Source organism: Pimephales promelas, chromosome 14 (assembly GCF_988280905.1).
Source record: "Pimephales promelas chromosome 14, fPimPro1.hap1.1, whole genome shotgun sequence".
Classification (NCBI taxonomy): Eukaryota; Metazoa; Chordata; class Actinopteri; order Cypriniformes; family Leuciscidae; genus Pimephales; species Pimephales promelas.
Window position 1 is genome coordinate 20431758 of NC_142782.1, and position 25310 is coordinate 20457067.

The 25310-nt window shown below is 37.8% G+C and overlaps 1 protein-coding gene across 3 annotated transcripts in view; it reads right to left on the reverse strand.

Annotated features, from left to right (window-relative positions):
- Positions 1-18416, reverse strand: part of ccser1 (coiled-coil serine rich protein 1) — an 81200-nt gene extending 62784 nt beyond the window's left edge. For all 3 annotated transcript variants that reach the window (XM_039679459.2, XM_089119557.1, XM_089119558.1), the window contains exons 1-5: positions 18230-18416; positions 15032-16186; positions 10659-10843; positions 916-1006; positions 54-168 (exon numbers count right to left, since the gene is read on the reverse strand). In XM_039679459.2, coding sequence (XP_039535393.2) covers positions 54-168; positions 916-1006; positions 10659-10843; positions 15032-16160 — 1520 coding nt within the window. In that variant the 5' untranslated portion in view covers positions 16161-16186; positions 18230-18416. The remainder of the gene's footprint in view (positions 1-53; positions 169-915; positions 1007-10658; positions 10844-15031; positions 16187-18229) is intronic.
- Between the last annotated feature and the right edge of the window lie 6894 nt (positions 18417-25310).

A 25310-nucleotide genomic window follows, 5' to 3' on the forward strand; every position in this document is an offset into this window, starting at 1 on the left:
TGTGTCTGTGAAATTGAAAGGTTCGCAGTGAAGCTCCAGTAAGGAAACCGTACCTGAGAGGGGGCTCCCTGGGCTCTCTTCCAGGGGTCCGGTCGATGGAGGCCTCCAGGGGTGAGGGCAGCAGGTTGAGGCATGATGCAAGGGATTGACTGGAATCTTCCTGTGAGGCTGTAATAGCAAATTAAGGAGAAAAAAGCCTCTGTATAATAACAAGATTCAACTTTCTTTATTTCCTTGAAATAAAGGGTTCATTTTGTTTATACAAACACAATTTAGTACTTTTTTGGGTTGCCACTTGTCGAATGTGTAAATCTGGGTCCTGAAGCAAAACCAGATGAGAACCACTATTCATGCCAAAATAACTTTATGCACAAGCGCTGAGATAGTCAATTCTCTTTAAAAAACAAATGCCTTAGCAAATATCAGCAATGACATCCGCAGAGTTTATGTGCCTAGAGGCTGTGCCTGTGGTGCATGTTAACGTGTAGAGTCATATGTGCTGATGTAAGTCCTCCAGAAAACTATCAGAACATTTTGGAAAATTAAGATGACTTCATGACTAATCCACAACTGCATGCATGCATAACTTAATGGTGTAATATTTTACAAGATATTAAAATCTGAAGACTAGCCCAAGTCTTATTTGGCTAAAATTGAGGGCACAGGAAGGGGTGGGGGAATAAGGTCTCATCTTTTTTTTTTATCTACGGCAAAACCATTTCTTCAAGCAATGTTGCTATTATAAGAATGTGTAATTTCTATAACAAAGACATTCAGAGATTTAACAGACATGAATATGATATTAACATATTATTATCATATTAAAATGAATATGAATGAGAATTAAATGTCATAATACATGTTGCAGAGTCTGAAGTAAAAGGAGAGAGCAACTGGAGTCTGGTAAAAACATACCATGGTGAGCTCGCTGGTCATCAGAGAGGTCAAGATCCAGCATCAGGTCATCCTCATCCAACTCAGATGAGCCAAGGTTATTCAAAACATCCTGGAAAAGAAGAAAAATAAACAATGATGCAAGCGTCAAAATAAAACATTTAGCTTAAGAGGGCTCAATGAGAATGGTCCAGTGTCCCATTTTACATTGTATGTAGTTACAAATATATTTCATACGTGTAATTAATTATACAGAGTATAGTACATACTGTATATATTTGGAATACATTGTTATTTTTAAAAACATTTTTCTAAACTTATTGAAATACATTTATAACATATTAAAATATATATTTTATTTTATGTAATATAATTTTAATATATAATTTTAATATAATATTTAATATATAATTTTTTATAATTTTAATATTTTATCAATTTCATTCGGTTAATATTTTTCTTTTTTTAATTTGCAATAAGAGCTTAAAATAATGTATGCATGCATGTACGTACATATGCATGCACAGACGTCCTCAAATTTGTTGGTACCCCTCCACAGAAAACAAAGAATGCACAATTTTCTTTTAAATCATTTGAAACTGACAAATGTAATTGGCATCCTCTATTGTTTATTCCACATTTAATAGAAATCAGAGTTTACTTTTGTTTTGTTTTTTCAACATAACATTGTAAATAATAAAACAAATACAAATGGCATGGACAAAAATGATAGGACCCTAATATTTTTGTTGCACAATCTTTAGAGGCAATCACTGCATTCAAATGTTTTCTGTAGCTCTCAATGAGACTTCTGCAGCTGTTCAGATAGTTTGGGCCCACTCTTCCTGAGCAAACTGCTCCAGTGGTCTCAGGTTTGATGAGTGCCTTCTCCAGACTAAGAGTTTCAGCTCTTTCCATAGATGTTCGATAGGATTAAGATCAGGACTCATAGAAGGCCACTTCAGAATAGTCCAATGTTTTGTCCTTATTCATACTTGGGTACTTTTAGATGTGCATTTTGGATCATTATCCTGTTGGAGGACCCATGACCTGTGACGGAGACAGAGCTTTCTGACACTGGGTAGTACGTTTCGCTCCAGAGTGCTTTGATCTTGAGATTTCATTGTGCCCTGCACAAATACAAGGCACCCTGTGCCAGATGCAACAAAGCAGCCCCAAAGCACAAACAGCCTCATCCATGCTTCACTGTGGGTATGGTGTTCTTTTCTTTGAAAGCTTCGTTTTTTCATCTGATGTGACTTGCCAAAAAGTTCCAGTTTTGACTCATCTGTCCAAAGGACATTCACCCAGAAGGATTGTGGTTTGTCAATATGCATTTTAGAAAATTCCAGTCTTTTCTATCAAAAGTGGAGTCCTCCTGGGTCTTCTTCCATGGAGTCCACATTCACTCAAAAAGCGATGGATGGTGCGATCAGAAACTGACATACCTTGACCTTGGAGTTCAGTTTGGATCTCTTTAGCAGTTATCCTTGGTTCTTTTTCTCCCATTTGCACCATCCTTTTCAATTGCGGGTCATTTTTCCTGTTACGGCAGCACCCAGGGAGGTTGGCTACATTTCCACGGACCTTAAACTTCTTAATAATGTTTGCAACTGTTGTCACAGGAACATCAAGCTGTTTGGAGATTGTCTTGTAGCTTTTACCATGTTTGTCCATTATTTTCTTTCTGATCTCCTCAGACAACTTCCTCTCCTTTGCTTTCTCTGGTCCATGTTCAGTGGTGCACACAATTATACCAAACAGCACAGTGACTACTCTTCTCCATTTATATAGTCTGAATGAATGATTGGAGACATGTGTGATACTAATTAAAGAAACAAATTAGTTTGAAATATCACTATAATCCAATTATTTGTTATCTTTTCTAAGGAACACCAACAAATGTGTCCAGGCCATTTTAGATTATCCTTGTAGGCAATAATTAATCTCTGTTCACGGCAAGTATAGATGATAAAATAGCTTTTATTTTCATGAGGAATGAAGCATTATTTCAATTATCTGTAAGGGTCCAACAAACGTGAGCACGTCTGTCTGTATATATATATATATACATACAGACATGAAATAGATCTACTTATTAAATATATATATATATATATATATATATATATATATATATATATTTAATAAGTATATCTATTTCATAATCTGCTCAGTTACTGGGATTTTCACGCACAACCATTTCTAGGGTTTACAAAGAATGGTGTGAAAAGGGAAAAACATCCAGTATGCGGCAGTCCTGTGGGCGAAAATGCCTTGTTGATGCTAGAGGTTAGAAGAGAATGGGCCGACTGATTCAAGCTGATAAAAGAGCAAACTTGACTTAATTAACCACTTGTTACAACCGAGGTATGCAGCAAAGCATTTGTGAAGCCACAAAACGCACAACCTTGAGGTGGATGGGCTACAACAGCAGAAGACCCCCACTCATCTCCACTACAAATAGGATAAACAGGCTACAATTTGCAAGAGCTCACCAAAATTGGACAGTTGAAGACTGGAAAAAATGTTGCCTGGTCTGATGAGTCTCAATTTCTGTTGAGACATTCAGAGTCAGAATTTGGTGTAAACAGAATGAGAACATGGATCCATCATGCCCTGTTACCACTGTGCAGGCTGGTGGTGGTGGTGTAATGTGGGGTTATTTTCAAGGCACACTTTAGGCCCCTTGGTGCCAATTGGGCATCGTTTAAATGTCACGGCCTACCTGAGCATTGTTTCTGACCATGTCCATCCCTTTATGGCCACCATTTACCCATCCTCTGATGGCTACTTCCAGCAGGATAATGCACCATGTCACAAAGCTTGAATCATTTCAAATTGGTTTCTTGAACATGACAATGAGTTCACTGTACTAAAATGGCCCCCACAGTCACCAGATCTCAACTCATTAGAGCATCTTTGGGATGTGGTGGAATGGGAGCTTTGTGCCCTGGATGTGCATCCCACAAATATCCATCAAACTCACAAAGATGCTATCCTATCAAAATGTTTTACTAGTCATGGCATATTTAATGTATCCAGTTTGCAGTAAGCAGTGACTGATGCCTTTCTTAAATTCAGTCCAAACTTCCAGCTGTGCATCATAGTCTGTTTGTTAAAGACTGATGACAAGAGGATTTGATCTGATTCAAAGACGCCTCCACAGAAACCCTTCCTCACATCTGACTAAACGGAGCAACTCCACTATTACACACAAGAAGCAGAAAACCTGGATATCGCTCAATCCAAAGTAGGCCTTTGAGTGCTGCTTTTCAAAGCGTCACACTGCCATCTTGTGGCCAATATGAAAAAGAAAAAAAAGGATGTATATTAAAGAGAAAAAACAAGGTCCTTTATTCTATCAAACAAGCTGGACTCAGTAAGGCTCTAATATGGACTAGTTGTGGCTAATCTTATTTAAAAGTGAACGTAAAAGACAAAAATGTAAAAGAGCAGCTATTATGTTCTATTAATGTGGAGAAGAGCAGCTTTTTGGCTAATTAAGCAGGACAGAGCAAAGGACTGGATAGTGCATCAGAACAGAAATGCCTTAACTTTGACTTTGCTAGAAATTAAAGGGTCACTGGGTTCCTAATTAAGACTCTCGGGATATAAAATGGTGTGGCCTTTACCTCTTTGAAATATTACGATGCCACATGGCAAAATGAACATAATACATCACTACTGTAACAATCTCAGTAAGAGTGTAATACTGATGAAGTGAACTGCCTTAATCGGCAATCTGTTCAGATAATTTATCCTGTTCAGAGACCTTATTTAGGAATATTAAAGAAGAACAGTGTCACGGTTCCTAAAATGTCCTTGTGAACATAAATGGCCAAATAGGTTGTTTTTGTGCATAATCATGTAGTCTCAACCAATGAGATCACCAGTACACATAGACACGGATATGACAACAGGAACACAAAAACTGCCAATGCTCGATAAAAACGTTTGCATTGCATGGGGGATGGTCTTTTTTTTTTTTCTCAAGGGATTGAGAAGGCGACAGAGCTGACATTTGGTATGACTCGCTCTCAATTTCCTGATGTTCAGAATGATTTTTCACATCTTTTCATGTCATTGTCAGGAGAAAACATGCTTTACTCATTAATGAAATATATTGCGGCTCTTGACAAAAAGGTCAAAACAGTTAAATGCCAATGAAACCAACTTTTCCTTCCTTGGTATTTCAGAAATCACTTAAAACAAAAACAGAACCACTATTTCAGGAGACAGGCCAACAGGTTATACATTGGCAGGTTATGCAAGGATACTTCCTCTCAAACACATTTAGAATCAATCTTTGCTGCTGAGGTGTCAAATGTATTCTTATAGATTAGGAAATGACCCGAGCAGACCTCGGGTCACCCACACATAAAATCCATTTTATGAAGTGATAAGACCATGCGCATCTTGATACAGTGATAAGATGATAGGGATAAATGGTGAGAATGATATTAAGACATGACATGAGACAGATTCAAACTTTTTTCCAACATGACCACCAAGGCTCATTGTGTTGGGTCATGGCTCCAATGAGGGTTTCCATGTGTATCCATTTAGTTAGTGGGTTTATTCCAATTCTGTATTATATTATTATTAATCATATCCATTATGCTCCATTTCAGACCACACACACACCAATTTAATTGTTTTTACTTATGTACTCAAACCATAGGTGGAAACTAATGGAAAAAAAAAAATCAAAATTTAAAGTTGTACTGCAGGTTTGAACATGCAATTTCAATGAGGCAACCTTGAGATGACCTTAATTAAACAAATAATGGCTCATTTCAAATCTAGGCCACAATGTATTGAACAAAATAAGACCGGACTCAATAAGGCAGCTTTCTCGTGAGTAAAACAACGGCATAACTATCTGCTTAATCAATATAGTACGATGCATCATTGGAGAAATGTCACACCGGGACGTCCGACACCACTTGAGCAGATGCGCACTCTTCAAAAACAGCGCTTTAATTCTCTTAAGGAACTAAAAGATGTAGAATGGAATTTGTACATATTTGGAATCAAAGATACAGAATGTACTGCATGTTGCTTGCTTATTTTGCCCAAGAGCAGGATCTATGCGAGTCCACATCATACTAACAAGAAACTATGCTTCTAACCTCAGGTCGAGAGCTATAGTTGTGATGCTGTTTGCTAATGATCATTGGAACTATAGTTTTAGGAAACATCAAATCTTTGAGCAATGCTGGTAACAATGGAACTTGAAGCCATAGTTGGTTAATGCTTTGGGGAAACACACTCCAACACGGTTTCATTCATCAGTAAGACCAAGTTCTCCTGCATGAAGGTTGATATAAAAAAAAAAGCGGCTATATCAAACAAGCACCATCTTGATGCAAATTAAGAAAGCAACGCAAAATTGCAGAATGCTTATGTGATTTACAAGCATGCTGGCGAATGATTACAGAAATTGGAAACTACTGTAGTTCCTCAAATGTGATTGTTTGAAGAACATTAGAAGAGTAGAGAATGCCATGCTTCCCTTGAGAGCAGTGACCACAAATTCTCACTATATGACAAAGGAACACTTCCCTTTTCCTGCATGTCTTTGTGTTTACACAAAAAAAGGTGTGTGTGAGTCTGCCACATAAAAAAGTATGTTAATGAGCATTTACATTCTTGGGTGATCACAGAGTTAACTTATAAAATCTACAAACAGAAAAAAATCCAGTTTTTAAAAGGGGGGACAATAAAAGTGCAATGAAAATTTTGAAAATGACTCATGGACCAGTAAGTGTGTCTCACTGATTCATTAAAAACTTGTGAGTTGAGGAGACTTCAAGACTGATTCATTAGGCAATCGAACATCACAGATTACAATGTTCATTCTTTCATGGAGCGGGCACAACGCAAAAAAGCTGCCCTTTCTCTGAACTTTGACTGAAGCCGTCGACCGCACCGTAGGAGGGGATTTTCTTTCAACTAATCCACTTCATCCTTCAATCATAATGTAGATATAATTATATATCTCTTTATCCTTAACAGGCACAGCATCAAAAAAAAAAAAAATACAAGAATAAGGATCCTCAAAGTCAACCAAAACATGCAGCATGTTTGTTTCTTGCTGCTTTGGGACAAGAACAACTGGCAAACAGGAGAATGTAAATGAAAAGGTCAGGTCAGCCCACAGCCACAGTGGAGGTAAACTTCACTCGCAAATTTTGCACAGCACATGATTTGATGACAAATTAGCAGTGGCACCTTAGCAAGCATTAAAGAACAATAACACAGGATGTGGCGTTTTCCTCCACTACGCTGGAAAACAAGAGCAATTAGTTTGGCCTCAAGCTGTGCAGGTGCAGACTACAGTATTCAGAAACAAAACAAAAGCTTTATGACTTTGTAGGAACTAGCCAAATGTATGAGCAATTGTTTCACGTCACTGATTTCCTGTAAGGGATTTGTCCATACAACATAAAATCTCTCTGAAGGTTAATTGTTTTGATTTATCTGCTAGCCGTGACACCAAATGACGGCACCAACTAAAAATAGTCACTTCAAACTTAACTGCACTACCATTCAAAACTTTGGTGTCAGTGCGTTGTTTTTGTTGTTGTTTTGTTTTTGTTTTTGTTTTTTTGGAAAGAAATGTATACCTTTATTAATCAAGGATTCAACTAATCAATAGGGAGAGAAAATACATTTAAATGTTACAAAAGATTTATTTCATTAAGCAGCACACCTGTTTTCAATGAAAATCAGCATATCAGAATGATTTCTGAAGGATTATGTAACAAGACTGGAGTAATGGATGTTGAAAATTCAGTTTTATTATCACAAGAATAAATTACACTTTAAAAAAAAATATTAAAATAGAAAAATATTAACAGAATGTCCTTATTTTTTCAAGTGAATAGGCATGGGCCAGTATAGTTGACTATCCTAATTAGACCTTTAATAACCAACTAAAGTCAACTAGTGAACGTTTTCAGAATTGGTTTTTAAATATAAAAAAAAAAAAAAGTTTACATTTTTTATTGAAAAAGTGGATTATCATGCTTAAAGTGTGCTGTACTTCAGCATGCTAACAGTTAGTAGATTATTTGTTCTAAGTGAAAACCTCAGCACTACAGGCTTTTAGTTTCTTCAACACAATCCCTGTTGGACTTCAAATGGCCTGCTGTGAGCAATGCGCATGTTATTGTGCATAATCCACAGGTTTATTGTGAGGTCTTGAGAAAAGATTAAAGGATAGGAATTTTTTGGTGTCTGCTTTTAATAAACAGATGGTGGCTTGCTTTAATAAGCTTTGAACAAAAGGTTAAAACTGTAGGACAACGTGAACTATGTGTTTTATAACCATAATATTTCTATTCAAATGGTTTGAACTTTTGAATGAGGAATGAGAATCCATGAGACCAAGTTATTAGGTTAGAATAAAGGATCACAGACTTCTCGCATGGTCGCCTAGTTTTTTAAGGACAGTCTGTTCTAGGTAGATTAACAGCAGTGCCATACTTTCCCCATTTCATCATTATTGATTTAACTGTACTTCACTGCATATTCAACGATTTGGAAATGTTCTTATATCCATCTTCTGCTTTGGGCTTTTCAATTACTTCTCAGAGTTTATTTAATTGTTCTTTTTCTTCAGGTCCAAGTTCTGACACAATACTGCCTCAAATGCAGGAAGATGAGTGATGAGGTATTTTGCACAGAAAAAAAGATTATTGTGTTTATCATGCATAAATTGCATTTGTGTGTGTGAGAGAGAGAAAGAACAGGCATGCTAATAGTTAAATGACTGGCTGCCAGTGTAGCTTCACTAGTTTGCTAATAAAACTATAATTACGCATCATCATTAAAACGCAATTACAATGCTGATTGGCCTGTTGAGTCACGGAAAACAGTCAATAAGGCAATCTTTTCTTTCTCAATGTTTTACTGAGATTAAGAAATTAATGTCTGAAAATGTTCCGTCTAAACAGTGATAAGACTGAAGTGATGCTTATTAGTTCACCTTATCAGTTGTGTAAAACAGAGTCCATAACCTTAAGTGTGGACGGCTCTGCTTTGAAATTCCAAACGAAACAAAAAAATCTGGGGGTGATATTTGACGTCCATTTAACATTTTGACCATAATGTTCGTAACACAGTCAAAACTATTTTTTCATCTCAGAAACTTTTCCGAATTATGCTCCATGTTGACTTTAATTTCTCTCTATGCTCTATGTTGAGGCTGAAAATTTAATCAACACTTTTTCAAGTATTGATTATTATAATGCTTTGCTGGCTGGAGTTTCAGAAGCTACCTTAAGTAAATTACAGTTGGTAAAAAATTCAGCTGCTAGCGTTCTGACTAGGAACAGTGCAAGGGAGCACATCACACCTATCCTGGAAAAATTGCACTGGCTTCCTGTTAGTTTTCGAATTGATTCATAAATTCTCATGCTCACTTGTAAGGCCTTGAAAAATTTGGCCCCTCAATATTTGTGAGCTTTAACCCCCTACACTCCTACACGCTCTTCTGAACCTGGTCTTTTAACCATCCAAACAACACAGCTAAAAACTATGGGTGATCAGGCTTTTTCTTCTTTGGCTCCTAAATTCCCAGGAATTCCCTGCCCTCTGAAATTATGAATGCAGAATCGCCATAAAACGTACTTTTTTCATGTGATTACTTTGTTCTATATTGGCTTTTTATTTTTATAGCTCGTTTAGTTTTTACAGCCTGGACTGTTTTGTGTATCTTTTTAATTTCAATATTTTTATGTAAAGTGTTTTGAGATGCTACTTTTAAAGGGACACTTCTCCCATTTGCATATTTAGAAACCCAGTTAAATTTCTGAATGGTCATGGTTTATTCCCTTATTTTCCCCTGAGATGGGAGAAATAAGGATTTAAGTATTCCACTTCCTGCTTTTATGATGTAAAAATAGTCATTTTGCTTCATACAAAGTCCCATTTCTTTGTATAAGGACTACAAACACTAGCTCATCATTTATGCAGGGTGTGGGACCCACTCACCCTGCAGGCCTATTACAGATCAGTGTGTGGGACTTCACTTGCAGATACTGAAATAAATATCAGCCATCTTGTTTGGAAGCCAACAAGCACTTTGGAGATAGGAAGTTACGACAATGACGGAAGAAACTAAACATGATATGGAAGAAGAGGATTTTGAAATTCTGCTGCTCGAATCCAATGTTTTTACGAGCCGCAATATAGTGAAGCACAGCTGAGGCTGATGGAGGAACAGGAGGTCAGCAATATTAGCTAATTGTTTAATATATATTAATATTAGCTAATGGTTTTCATGTAGAGACAGGAGAGAGTTTCCAGATGTTCAGACAAAGACAGAAAAGTCCCGCCATCAGCTGTGCAGCGTGTTGTTATTGGCCAATGGCTGTAGATAGAAACACCACCACACACTTCTAGTGAATCAAAAGTAATGATTGGGAGGGTTTATTTTTTTGCTTGAGTCTATATAACATAGCACGAACCTGCAGATGGTTGAATACATTTTGGTGGCACTCTACATGGCCAGATGAAATTTCAGGGAAAGTGGCCAATGGATACTGTCCTTGCTGACCTACTGGCTAAAATGGTGTGAGAGGATTTGTCGGTTTAATTAAGCACTGCGATTATATCGCTGGGTGGGAATTTAATCCCTCAGAAAAGACGCAGTAAGAGTCTACATCATTGGTTTTCAAAGACACAAATTTAGATCAAATAAACCAATTCAATATAGCCAATTCTTGAAAATTTGAGTTTGAGCATAGACTTACCAGGCTGCCCAATTTAGAAGATGAGGAACTGGTTCTCTGCTTGTATAAAGTGTGGCCCTCCATGCAGTGGGGATCCCTGAGATTGAGGTGAAGTCTGGGTTCTCCTGCACCCTCAGAGGCTGACCGTAGACGTCTCTCCATACGCATCACCTCATGGTATGGGCTCACGCTGCTGCACATGGACACTGCAAAGGATACGACACATAGATTAGAGACGGAAATCATTATACATCAAAGCAAAGAGCTAAATGGCCAACAGTACTGGGTTATGAAGCAGTTCTGGAATGTGTACAATGACAATACATCATTTACTACAAATCTCATTAGTAGGCATAAGGGGAGTAACGATTCGCTCGTTTTGTTGATGCATCGATTACTGTTACGATCTTTAAAAGTTCTAGGAGAGGGAATGCAACATTCAGATATCACTACTGCTGGTATATTGGGTACAGCAGAAAGAACCATGAATACAATACACAGTGTTTGAAAGGTGATTATTTATTACCAAAAAGCCAAAGCCACAAGATACAGTGAATGAGCTATGTAAATAAAAACCCACAGAAGAAAAAAAAAAAGAACATACAGATAATAATAGGGAAAAAAAAAAACTTAAAAAAAAGGTGTGCATGTAACCAATGAATGGCGACTGCAGAAACCAAAGGCTGAATCCCGGACATCGACGGCCGGACACGTCCGGGAAAAAGAGGATTGTAGCTTTCTCCACAGAACAAGAGCCTGCTAGCTTAGCTTCCAAAAGGGGGATTTTAAAAGGGACACGTCTCTTTTTTTTAAGGGGATGTGAGGGTGGAAAGCATGATAATTCGAGAATTCTACAGGTTTTCTACTAACACAAAGTTTAATGCTAAATCCTGAAGTAGTAAGTGGTAAAATAAAATGTCAAAAATAAACCGAAATCTTCAGCATGTTTGACGTCCTAAACTACCTTTTCTAAGAAAACAAAAATACAAAAAGGGGAGCACACGTCTAACCAAGTGTGTCTAACACCTGACATTACTACCGACACAATGTATATTGCGTGATCTACTGACCTGTTCTCTTTTCCCATATAGATCACCTGAAGCCAATTAAACTCAAAACATTGGTGTAAAACCCAAAATAACATTAAGAAACTAAATGTTAGACATACACAACTGCAATTGGATTAAACTGGTACAAAGTACGCCACTCAGGACACTGAACAAACACACACACACTGCTGCGAATGAGACGCGTGGGAAGACTTTTAAAACAGCGGGGCGACAGCAAATTGGAAGCCGAAAAAACCGCCCTGATTATGGACAGCTGACACGGCCTATCACAGGAACCTGAGAGCAAATAGAAAGCATACAAGAGAGGGAGGGAAAAACATAAGCACAACAACAAACACGTATAAAACGGAACAATTACGATGACGATGCATCAGCATACATCTTGAAACATGGATTTTTGAATCACAGATAACAATTCAAACATTAAACTACTACATGCGGAACTGACAAAGCAGATCCACCACAGCTTCCCGTCAGACCCACACAAGGAATTTGGAAAGTAAGATGCGGGTTTAGTAAGCACCACAACCCCGCAGACTAGACAGGTGACCGGAGTCTGATCTCCCGCTCCAAAAATTTAAATAAACCACAGGTCAGGGGATACAATTAGTATTAGTGGGGGTTCAGTAAACAGGAAGACCAGCTGTCTTGTTCACAAAGCAAAATAGTCAATGTTTACTTAATATGGAACACACAGGGCATGAGTTGAATTGGCAACACAAAATTAGACATCATGGACCCCGCCAACTAGGCTCCAAAAACAATCTTCAGAAACCTACGGGTGACGTCACGGACACAACGTCCAAATTTTTTTTTTTTTTACAGTCTACGTATGGGTGCTACGAATGTCTATCAAATGCACCTGTACGTAAGCTCATAGCCAATCGTTTCAATTATACCAGATGACGTATGTAGAGCGAATGAAATTAGACAATTATTTGGATCATGTGACAGACAGACTGGAGTAATGGCTGCAGAAGACTATATATAAAATATAATATAATAAAATATATTAAAACAGTTAATTGTTATTATATTATATTAATTTTTAATTGTAATGATATAATTTCACAATATTAAAGTTTTTAATGTATTTTAAAATCAAATAAATGCAACTTTATTGCAACAGGATTAGAGACTAACTATTTTTTTTTAAATGCAGTGTGTATGCATGCATATATACACACACACACACATGCATGCATACACACATGCATGCATACACACATTAAATAATATATATATATATATATATATATGTGAATATATATTTCTATGAATATATACAGTATATATATATATATATATATATATATATATATATATATATACACATAGATACATACACACATACATACATGCATGCATGCATACACACGCACTGCATTTTTCTAAAAATTGGTTGCTAAGATTTTTTTTGTTTATGATAGAAGTCTCTAATCCTGTTGCAATAAAGTTGCAAGTCCAGTGGGGAAAAAATAATACTACTGTTGCCATGTTTCCTCTAAATTATTAAAATGTCTTCAGTATCTTGTTGTGTACAGAGACAGACCTCAATTTGTAGGTAGTAGGTCACAATCTGAAGAATGTGTAATGCAGCTAGCAAAGATGAAAAAAACTGTTAAGCCTGAGGCACAAACTACAATTCACCTACCTACTACACCAGATTTGCATAAAATTAATTTAATTCTTTCGAGATATCAAACGCAAAACACGGATAGGCGAAACAGTTCAGCAAAACATCAATAGTTTTGTTTTAGTACAGTATCAAACAATTAAAAGCCTGGATCATATTGACACAAATACACAAGGACAAGGCAAAGAAAATACAGTGATATTCAGTTAAAAAGCCCTAAAACCTACAGAGTCACAAGAAAAGCTGCAGAAAACACCCAATAATTCTGATTACTGTAAATATATTCACAAAGAAACAAAATGCAAAACACAAACTAAAATTTCAAGCAAATTAAACCAAGAACCAAAATATTCTGCTGTCAACATGGTAAACAGATTTAACTGCATCCAGACATCTTTCCGCCTATATAAAGATACGAGAGTATGAATAAAACATCTTAATATCCTTAAAAATAGCTTAATCATTGACATGAATAATGAATCACCCCAAGCCAATAATTGTAAATGAACACAGAGTGTAGAGTTCACTCTCTCCTGCAAGAGGATACGTAGTAAAGCCAATATCAAGTCACCAAGAGGAAATTCAATATTGTGGAGCTGGTTAGTTTCCCATAAACCTTCTAAGCCACAAGTACTCTGGAGTGAAATCACTCGCAACGTAAAAGTATAGTTTATGAAAAAGGGAAAACATGGGTCATAAGAAAAATGCAGCCAAACTGAAGCATACTGTAATACAACATTGTTATAGGAAGGGGGTGATTTCCCAGTTTTTACTTTGCTTTCAGTAGCCCTAGTTCTTAGAACTGATCAGTTACACATTCAGTTCAAGGCTACATGTTATAATATGCAACAAAGACTCACTCTTAGTTTAGGAGTTGTCATTTTTCCTTACTAAGAGTAGGTCCAACAGGCGTTGTGAATAACTTTTAAGAGACTCCAAGCTAAAATATTTTAGCGCGATTTAGGAGTACTCCTAGTGGTAAGATAAAATTCTTTGTGAATATGGGCCCTGATGTTAATATTTCTCAGCACTAACAGACATCTCAAATAGCATATTACACAGCTCTATGGAATACTACATGCTGATTGGCCAATCATGGCATTTTTTATATAGCCTCATATTAACATATATATATATATATATATATATATATATATATATACACTGAAACAATGTATTGACAACAACTGAATTTCTACAGTTGTGCTAGATTCATTCATCTCATTTCTCTGTGGTCCCTTTTCTTATAATAAATTTCAAGTCACAACAATATTTCAGGCCCATTTTTAAATTTATTTGGGAAGTAGCCATGTATACGCAGGAAAATGTGAAGATAGCTGATCATGTCACTTTGCCCTATGATGTGCTACCAACAATCATGGAGACAATTAATTTGGTTGTTGTTTTGACAACCAATTAAACCACAGGGAATAACCGTTTGGCTACCAGTAGTATTCTACCCTTATGCTTTTCAGTCATTTTTTAGTTTTCAAATTAAGCCGGCAGCTCTTCAACGCCCATGGCCTCATGAGATATTCAAGTGTACATCAGATGAGCGCTTCATGATCTTTGTAAAACCAGTAGAGGAATCTAGGAAGTAATCTTCCATCTAGGAAGCTCAGAGGACATTACTAGGAACAAGCATGTGAATAATTTCCCTCAAAACATCATAGCTTCACTGACATTACCTGTGTGTGGCTTTCTTAGGTGGCTTGGCCTGGTCTCCAGTTTGCTCAGGCCTGATAACCTTCCTGCCTGCTGGATGAGAACAGCGTTCCTGGACCTCCTCTCACGGGTGTCTGGATTGGAACTACTTTCCTCACTCAATTCTGGAGCTTGTTCAATCTCACTGGCCTCTGACAGGTCAGAGTTAGCGTTTGCATTAGGATAAGTGTTTGGGGTCAGCTCGTTCACTGTTTGCAGCGTTACTGCTTCCGTACGGGCAGTTGTGCTCTCGCACTGTGTGTTGGCTGTGTGGCTGGTATCTGGCAGTAAGGGCTTTTCTGTGGTGGCCTGGGCTGGGGTGATGGACACCTGCGAGGTAGAAACAGCTTGGCTAAAGTTTTCGGGTGGAGCAGCTGGACTGGGAGCCGGCAAAGCGTCCACTTCCGAGACAGAGTCTTCGGTGGCGTGAACAAAATCTGATGGCGTAATTGCTGTGGTGCGGTCTTCTGAGATCATGGGAGACTGTAGAGAACTCTCAGCCAATTCTCCAGGCCAGGAGCCTGGGGTTCCAGTCTTAGGAGGATCTTCTGTACTCTCCTGACCCAGAACATTGGAAGAGTTCTTGGAAAATCGTTGGTGAGCTGAGAAGGACTTAGGCAGCATCTTCTTATGCTTAGAAGACCTCTTGCTGCTCACCTCATCGAGGAACCCTGAATCATCTCCCTCATTCGTCCGTGAGCTGATGCAGTTAATGAACACACTGCGGTTGGCCGTCGTTTTCTCAAGGTTTTCCGTCTGAGATCGGGAGATCTTCTTCTTGTGTCCGCCGAATCCGAACGAATGCCGTGTCTTTGAGATGCAACTCTCTCGAAAGATGACTTCAGACTGGCTGCTATTGTCCAGGCTGAGCTGGGTCGGGTCGCTGTGTCTTTTGCTGTGGAAGCTGAGTGACGGAGTACGGAAGAGGCTGCGCCGTTTGCCTGTGCTGCTGGAGCTGGAGTTTGTGCTGGAGGGAGAGGAAGTGTGGACGCCATTGCCGACACCACCGGAGGAGGGCGAGGACGGGAGCGAGTCCTGTCTCTTTCCCACACTACGTCTGAAGATGGGAAGCCTGGAGACCAGGGTGGAGCGCCGTGACCCTGATTCGCCCATGTAGATCGAGCTCCAAATCAGACACTCTGCAGACAAGAAAAAAAGACAATCAGCATTAGCATGATGGCCTGAATAAACAAACAAAATCAGGAATCAGGAAAATACCACCAGTTAAATAATTTAGGTAATTTTGGATTCTTTACCAGGCAGGCAGCCACTAAAGTGTGTCGAATGTCATCTTGTGGTACCATCTCAAAGAGGCACAAAATCTCTTTCTCTGAGACTGTTCCCTGCTGGTGGAATGATCTGCCTAACTCAACCAGAGCTTCTGAATCAATAGCCATTTTCAAGAAAAAGCTGAAGACGTATCTTTTTCGGCAGCGCTTGATAGTACTAACACCTTCTCTTCTATTCTATTCTATTTAAAAAAAAAACTGCACTAAATTTAAACTGAGGGGTTATAGCAGTTACGTATTGTTGTCCTAATGAATAAATGTAAATGTAAAGTACGCAACACGTTTTATTTGACAAGAATTTTGTTCAAAAACTAGTTCTTGATGAACCAACCAATTTGTTTATAGATTGATGAACATGCTCAGGCAAAGTTGGCAAAGGGCATGATTTTTAGTACTGCTGAGAATAACCAAATTTTTGTCAGAGCAGAATTTTGTCTTAACTGCAAAGAAGTGTACTGTATGTCGGTCACCCTGCACTGTATAAGATATCACCATTTTTAAAAAATACTGTATATCAAATGACTACAATTGGAAATCAAAACACACCCCAGGTTCACTTGATTTTGACTTTTTCACAATTCCAGATAATTTCAAATTATTATTTAAAATGTCTCAAACAAAAAAGTAAAAAAAGAAAAGTGAGAAAACATTGTTTTGTTAATCACTGTTCTTGTTTTATTTTTTGTATTTTAGGGGAAAAGGCTACAACAGCGGACACAGACCCATCATGAAAAATAGGTCAGCATCCATGTATAAGGTCAGCCACCAGTGTCACTTTTCGTTCCTCAAACGTGGATTAAAATACTATATCAGTTCATTGGTTAATTTTACAAGTGAATGGCTGGTAAAACTCCCCAGCTATTATTTAGGATTAAATTTTCAACCTCAACCAAAATGATGATTCTGATGGAATTGCGACATTGAATCAATGTCACCTTGCTATCTGGCTCTGCATTCACTGTATCTGACTGGTAGGCAAAAATTTACCACCTTAGACACAAAGATTTAGATTCACAAGGAAAAAATCCAGAAGAGCTGCATTACTGTTTGCTGAGCACAATTAATTTCAGCACATTAAGCACACTGTGCTGACCCACTGCCAGTATTGTCTTATACTGTGACAATCACAGTAAAGTTAAAGTAAAGGTGTTCCCTCTGACAAATTTACAAAACATGTAGGCCTACACACCCCATAATACAGTAGTGACGGTTGGAGATACACCCTTGACAGCATTACTTAGCTTGATTGACCTGATGTGTTTTAATGGGGGTAATGACAATGACTAGAGCACACTTAATATGTTTAACTAAATAATCATGACAATGGCAATGTAATTTAATAAACAACAGGCCAATTCAGTGAAATGAATTATGTAATTAAAAAATTATAATTATAATAATAATAATAATGACACAAAATCTATAATAATCAAGGCTGTGTGAAGAAAGGTGCATGTTTTTGCCATTTAGAAGCGTTATACACTAGCAAAAAAAAAAAAAAAAGAAGTAACGTTAGTTTAACTGAAATAAAATCTGAGAAACGATGCAAAAAAGCAAGAATGTCCATGAAGTGCGATGCTCAGTGAATCGAAGCAAAAAGGGCCCATAACCTACACAACAAGCTGATGCGAGCTGACAGCATTTTCAGCGCGTCCATCATATTTGGGAATATTAGCACTTCCATGGATCCAAAAATGCTTTCTATTTAGGTAATTACGCTTTAGACTCAGCAATTGCGAATTACAGACCTATTATTATTATAAATATCATCCTCACTGATGGACACAGCGTCAGGAAACATTGAATAACCAATAAAACAGCGACATTCAGCAGCCGCCTGCAGCAGCAAGAGCTCTGACCGCAGTACAGCTCCGCACACAAACATTAAGTTACCTTGAATCCTCCGTTTACAACCCGCAGATATTCCGTTCGCTGTCAGTTTGAGCGTAAAGCCTAAATGCTCGTGGCATCACATCCGGCGAGTTTAAAGTCAAAGCAAGCGCTAAATTCTCCTGTCAGATTCCTCGCTCGCTCGCGCTAAATCCACCTCAAGTGACGTGGAATGCTGCTTCCGCGTTTCCGCGTCTGCGCGTGACGCAAGATACCTGCGTGAGCGTCATTTAAAGACGGCACACAGGTGCAGTGGCCCTGCTGGGATATTATATACAATATAATACAACAAAAGAAGTGTGTTATAAAATTAATACATCGGTGCTGTCCTACAAAACGTTTTTACAAAGGTTTATTTCTGACAACTTTGATGTAAATTGCTCCTTCTGTAGTAGCCTAGCCTGTTGAAAGACTTGTCTCATCTGTTTTAGGATTGTGAGTTCAATGAATCAATGGAAAAACAATTAATTTTTTTTGTCGTAGCCTATAATTCCTGAAATCTCGTTGAAATATGAAAATGTTATTCTTGGTTATATACACCTTGACGATTCTGATGGGTTTTTATTATATATATATATATATATATATATATATATATATATATATGTGTGTGTGTGTGTGTGTGTGGCATATATATGGCACCCTGGCTTAATATAGGCTATTGTCATTCTGTATATTTATGTTTAATAAAAAAAATAAGCCCTGGGATAGGGAACGAATTACAGAAATATCATCAGTTTTTTATTATTATTATTATTATTATTATTCAATTTGTATAATGCATATAGTATACTCTGGCACGTTTTATTGTAGGCCTATGCTAATTTATTGATTGCATAAAAATTATGTCGCGTGAATTTAATTATGTAGTAATAATGAATCGGTAAAACTATAGTAGCCTATTGCCTAGATATATCTTTTTAATAGCCTATAATTAATATGGTCCACTAAATAGTCTAGGCTACGGGCAAGATATAGGCTACTGTAACATTCGTTGGATGGTCGAATCCGGAAATACAAAAGTGCACGAGATTCCTTGTACAGTCTATGGTGAAATCACACCCAGTTTTTCAACGTACTGTAGGCTAGCCTACAACAACAAATGATGTTTATCCTTTCATACCCAACGTCACAGAGCTAAAATTCCCGTATAGCCGCAATTCTTTTGAATTCCACGCGGTGTCCCTGTTGCCACAATGGAAAAGTAAAGTTATGTTTTAGAAGCTGCTAATGTTTTTCATTTGTGGCTTCACTGGCTATTTATTTATAACAGCCTTAAAGGAATACTTCAGCCAAAAAATAAAGGTCACTCATAATTTGTTAGGCAGAATGACGGGCTTAGTCACTGTAGGCCTGTGGGAAATAAATGTGATTTTAATTCTTATAGGCCTAAAGGAACTCATCAAATGAAATGACCCATCATACCATTCAAATTAAATTACCCATCATACCATTGATCAGCTCTACCAAATTTGGTTGTCTTTTTTCATGAATAAACAAACACTGTTTAGTTGTCTTGATTGATAGGCCTTCTGTGAAGCAGCTTTGATACAATCTGTATTGTGAAAAGCGCTATATAAATATATTTGACTTGACTTGACTAATCATTGTTCTGGGTAAGATGCGTAATCCTACAATGTGTACTGTAAGTGTGTAGTGGAAAAAAGGCTTATGCATCCAGGAAAGGATATTATATAGCCTAGATCCATGAGATCCATATAAATAAATATGGTAGACATTAGCATCATGAAATATTGTGAATAAATCTCAAAATGTTGAATATATTTCTGAATTCATGATGGTTTCATCATCAGTCTGCGTCACTGCCTGTCACTCACTAGCACTAATAAACCCCATCTGAATCAAGACACCTTCTGCGTGTCTGACCCTGAGGGCTGATTCATTAAATTACACACTGTTATGTGCATAATAACAAGCTCTTCCCTCTCTGTGTCCATTCATCATCACATAAAAGAAATCCAATAACGTTCTTGTTTTGTATTTAATGCATTTCTGATGATGTATGATGGGGTGTATCGTTTGAGGAAATGGAAGTGGGTTGCGGATATCTCAGAAACAATAAAAACTGCAATTTGTAAGTTATTTTTAAAAGACAAAACCGTTGAATCACTACATGATTGATGTATAATTAGGACATGTATAGCCTAGTTTTTTTTTTACATTGTCAGATAGAATTTTGTATAAAATACTATAACATATAGAAGCCCTGAACCGCAACTTAAAAAAAAAAGTTTCGAATTTAATCTAGAAATTTTTCGACTTTAATCTTGAATATTTTTTTTACTTTAATCTCAAAATATTTCGACTTTATTTCGACTTTGATCTCGACACATTTTGACTTTAAAGAGCACCTATCATGGATTTTTGAAAATGACTGTTCATGTAGTGTGGAATATCAACGCATTCTCACCCCAAGGCGTCACCTTTGACCATGCTTCAATATTTGACGTTTTAGGCGCCCTTTAGCGTCACTTACATGACGCGATCCTACGGCGTCATCTAACTGACGCTAAAGGAAAGCGTCAGTTAGGGTTAGGTTTAGGTGTGGGGTGGGGGTACACGCGATCCTAGGGCGTCATCTAACTGACGCTAAAGGGCGCCCAAAGCGTCAGATATTGAAGCATGTCTAAATACTTCCCAAGGCGTCAGTTAGGTGACGCCTTGGGAGTGAGAATGGGCTGGGAATATAGCTCTAAGGGAATGAAAACATCCTGCAAAGATTTATATCTGAAAGAGCACCGTATATAAAGTTATTGTCTTTCAAAATTGAGAGTCGACTCTGAGTCTATGAAATGAATTGTTTTTGAAACGAGTCATTAGCTGTTACATCGTGATGTAGACAGGTCATTGGCAGCTCCCAACAACTACGCACGCAGACTTGTCGCACGCAGACTTGTAGTGACGTCTAGAACACATTCAAATACTTCAGCTGAATCGCATCATGTCGAGAAGACGCCGTGTTCTACATTGCAAAGTTCAGCCACTTGTTTCCATTGTCCATGGACGAGCATGTGAAGAATCAGTGGTCAGAGTTCATATTAGTAACGATACCACAACAAAATAGCCCGAACCTTGTGTTCTCATCACTTTAATGACGAATCATTCGCAAGCCGGTTGTTCCCGAACTAAATGTGAGACTATTTACTTTACTTTTTTATCAACTTTATTAATCCCACAAGTGGCAATTAGTTCAGAGCATACACCAGTACATAATAGGCTACAGATCACACACATTTCTCACAACATGCTGCTAGTTCAAGCACACATTTATTTTCCTGTTGGTTCTTCAATGTTAATAAAATATATTGTACGTTAATTTTTTATGGGTCATTACTTTGTACTTTTAAAGCAGAGTATATAGTCACACACACAATAAAAAAAGATTCAGATAATCACTAATCGCTTTAGGATCGAATCGCAGCCCTCTGAATCATAATCGAATTGAAACGTGAAGTGCCTGGTTCCCACCCTAGTTACCTGTCAAGCTAAGTGAGTTCTGTATCTGTTTTCAAGCACTCTCAGAAAGAAAAAAAGCTTTACCGATGTCTTGGTAAATGTTTTGTTTGTGTGTGTGTGTGTGTATTCTTATTTCTTTTAGGACATTTGTTTACGGTGGTTGAAAGATAATTTCTATTTCTATTAATTTCTATCCAAAGTTGAGTGAATAATATTGATATCTTTGATAAACGCACACATAAAGCAGTTTGTACAGTTAAAGGTGTCTTGGGGTTCCTGTCTCAGTACGGGAAGCTCTGCCCATCCGGTTCTCGTGTCTCTCATGTACATGCTCTGTTTCAGAGTGTCTCCACCTCTATATTGATTTAAAAACATAAATCAACTGTAAAGTTCCCTTAGTTAGACTTGACTTGACTGCAGCTACCAACAGCTTGTGTTTCTCAATAAACAACGCATTCTCACCCCAAGGCGTCACCTGTGACCATGCTTCAATATTTGACGTTTTAGGCGCCCTTTAGCGTCACTTACATGACGCGATCCTACGGCGTCATCTAACTGACGCTAAAGGAAAGCGTCAGGTAGAGGACGCGGTTAGGTTTAGGTGTGGGGTGGGGGTAGGGTACACGCGATCCTAGGGCGTCATCTAACTGACGCTAAAGGGCGCCTAAAGCGTCAGATATTGAAGCATGTCCAAATGCTTCCCAAGGCGTCAGTTAAGTGACGCCTTGGGGGTGAGAATGGGCTGCAATAAAGAACCTTTAGACATTAGAATTAGACATTTTTTTGAACATTACATCTGTTGAGTTTGCCATCATAACATAAAAGGGTAGAAAACCGGCTAAAACATGACAGAGGAATAAACTCACGTAGCCATCAGGTTTCGTTTGACTGTCATGCACACACACACAGGAGCAATGAGCATGCAGTCATTTATTAAATTGCAGCACTTGAAGAACATAATGAACGAACCACACCCCTTAGACTCACACTCCCTTAGTCAACAGTCATAATAAGAGCACATTCAAGGTCACCAATATTCAACAACATCTCTTAAACCATCCAGTTTAAAGGATATATTTGGTATGGATGTTGTAATGCTTAAAGAGCTCAGTGAGTCACTAGTTAAAACTATCACCAAAATGATCAACTTGGAAGTCATCATATGCTAGTGGTTACATCTAAAAGTGGAGATTCTCGCGTTGTTAGTAATTGCATAGTCAACTATGTGTATTGTGATGCATTATTATTCTGCTAGTTAATGCATACAGTAGCTTACAATATTGGTCTGAGCTTGTGCGTCTGACAGTGATTCATCCACATGCATGTCAGTTATGGCATCGCACGTCAAGTTTGTAAAGAGCTTTATTCAGTCCGTTTTACAATCTGATTTTGGTCGCCTCTTAATTTTTAAGATGGATTAAACCAGCTTTGTAAATCAGAAATGGCTTCATTAATCTCCTCTTCCTAATGGACCTCATCCTCATAATCACCATCTTCTCTAGAAGCCTTTTTTTCTTTTCTGCCTTTCATTTCTTGTTTTTGGTCTTCTCTGAGATGATAGGCTACACATTTCCATTACCATCTGTTTCGATATCTGACATTAAAGGGCTCTCGCTGGCTTTTCTCCTAAACATTTTAATATTAAATTGCCTTTTTTTAAAACTGCCTTTGATTTTATTTTTGTAGTTTATTCGACTAAATGAACTTTCTTACCTTGAATATGGTATGAATAAGCTTTAAAATGTCATGGTGATGTGTAGACAAAGAGGCAGTTGCTATGAGACAGGTACTGCTGAGCTTTCAAAGTGTGCCGCACGGAATAATGCTGAGTTTAAAGTGACCACTGAAGTTAGCCCCCTATGTAGTTGGATAAAGGAACAAAGTAAGTGTATTCCTTCCTTCCCCTCATGCACTCTTTGATGGACTTGAATAAACAGTTTAAAAAAATCCAGTTAAAGTGGCAGCCAGTGTAGCCATAAATCTTTATGGCTAGTCCACCTCCTCAAATGTACTGTACAAGGGCTTGAATTTGTGATCACCTTGAAATTTCCATCAGACATTTAGACAAAGAGCGATATTTATTTTCCCATTTTGTCAGGCTCCAAACAAGAAAAACAACAGAAAATGAAATGAAAATTTGTGATGTTGACACCTTGACACTTAAGGCCCGTTTACACAAAGCACTATAAAGATGACTGTGTTGAGAGAACTATGTTAAATGACTAATTAATGCCTAGTGATGTTTTTTTTGTTTTTTTTTATGTTGATGTTTAATGCCTAGTGATGTTTTTTCACAAAACTGTGTGGTTCAAAATATTCCCATGCAGGCTCTTGTTTAGTTTCACATTTAATTCCATTTGGGGGACCATTGGGGCACTGGGAATTGCAAAGATTTTTTAAATCGTGCTTAATATTTTCTAAACAAGTATTTATTTCCAGTTGAATTTTCTGATTTCCCATGGGCCCCCCCTGACTGGTTCTTGGACAACCCCTGTGCCCCCACATTTATAAATTCCTAGAATTGCCCCTCAGAGGTCGGAGGTCCTTGCCCACCTGTTTTCTAGAGTGCCTCGCTCCTGCACTTGGATAAGTTTATACCAGGTGTATAAACAACATACATTTCAGAGAAGTTCCTCCTTCTCACATCAGACTTTAAACATCAGATGCTGTTATAGGAAACATGCTGCAACTCACTGCAGAAGCAAGGTTTTGTTGTTGCAAGTGCCGGATGAGCAGAAAAAAAAAACAATATAACAGGGACATGTTTTTAAATCGGCAGAGATGACAATAATGCTGCTCATACCAGCATCCATGTTCCTGCCGCTGCCTCAGAAGACGCAGTACTCCACCATGCAAGCTACACATTGTCATGTGGTAGCCTAAATAAGACAACATCTCTATTGCAAACCCCTCCAAGTTGCGATTGCTATTGTTGTTTTTGAGCGTACCTACCAACTCAACGCCATTGCCATAGAAAACAAGGGAGATGTTCTGGAAAATGCAAAGCAGCATGGACACACAAATCGGATTGAAACACTTGCTATAGTCGACACCAGTCAATTTTAGATCATATTTCAAATGGATACACAAATAATAAGATTTGAACTGACTGTGTGAATAGACTCCATGCACAATTGCTTCCATGTTTCTTGTAAGCCGGCTCAGTTACATCCGGTGCGGCGCAGCCGTTTTTGCTATTGGTGATAACTACTGTATGTGAAGATGGTGCTGGAGAGGATGACAAATTACACTCACTCTTTACAAGAGCTTCCACCCCATTACTGTGAATGACTTTAATTGTATTGTGAGGCAGTCAGCTGTCACACACAACAGTAAGAAGGAGAAGCCCTTTAAATGTATAGAGTGTGCCTTGGCCATTTCACTGGAACAAGATGGACAGTCCCCTTTAGATCAGATAATCACTAATGAAGGGACAACTGCAGACCTTTTGTACGAGATGTGTGATGTTAAAAGTCGAATGTTGTGTATCAACAATTCACTGGTCCTCTCAACAAAAAACCCAATTAGAATTTTCCATTTTGGATTATCTCAAAAAGCAAGCTCTCAAAAGCTTACACACTTTGTTCATCAAGACAATTTTCACAGA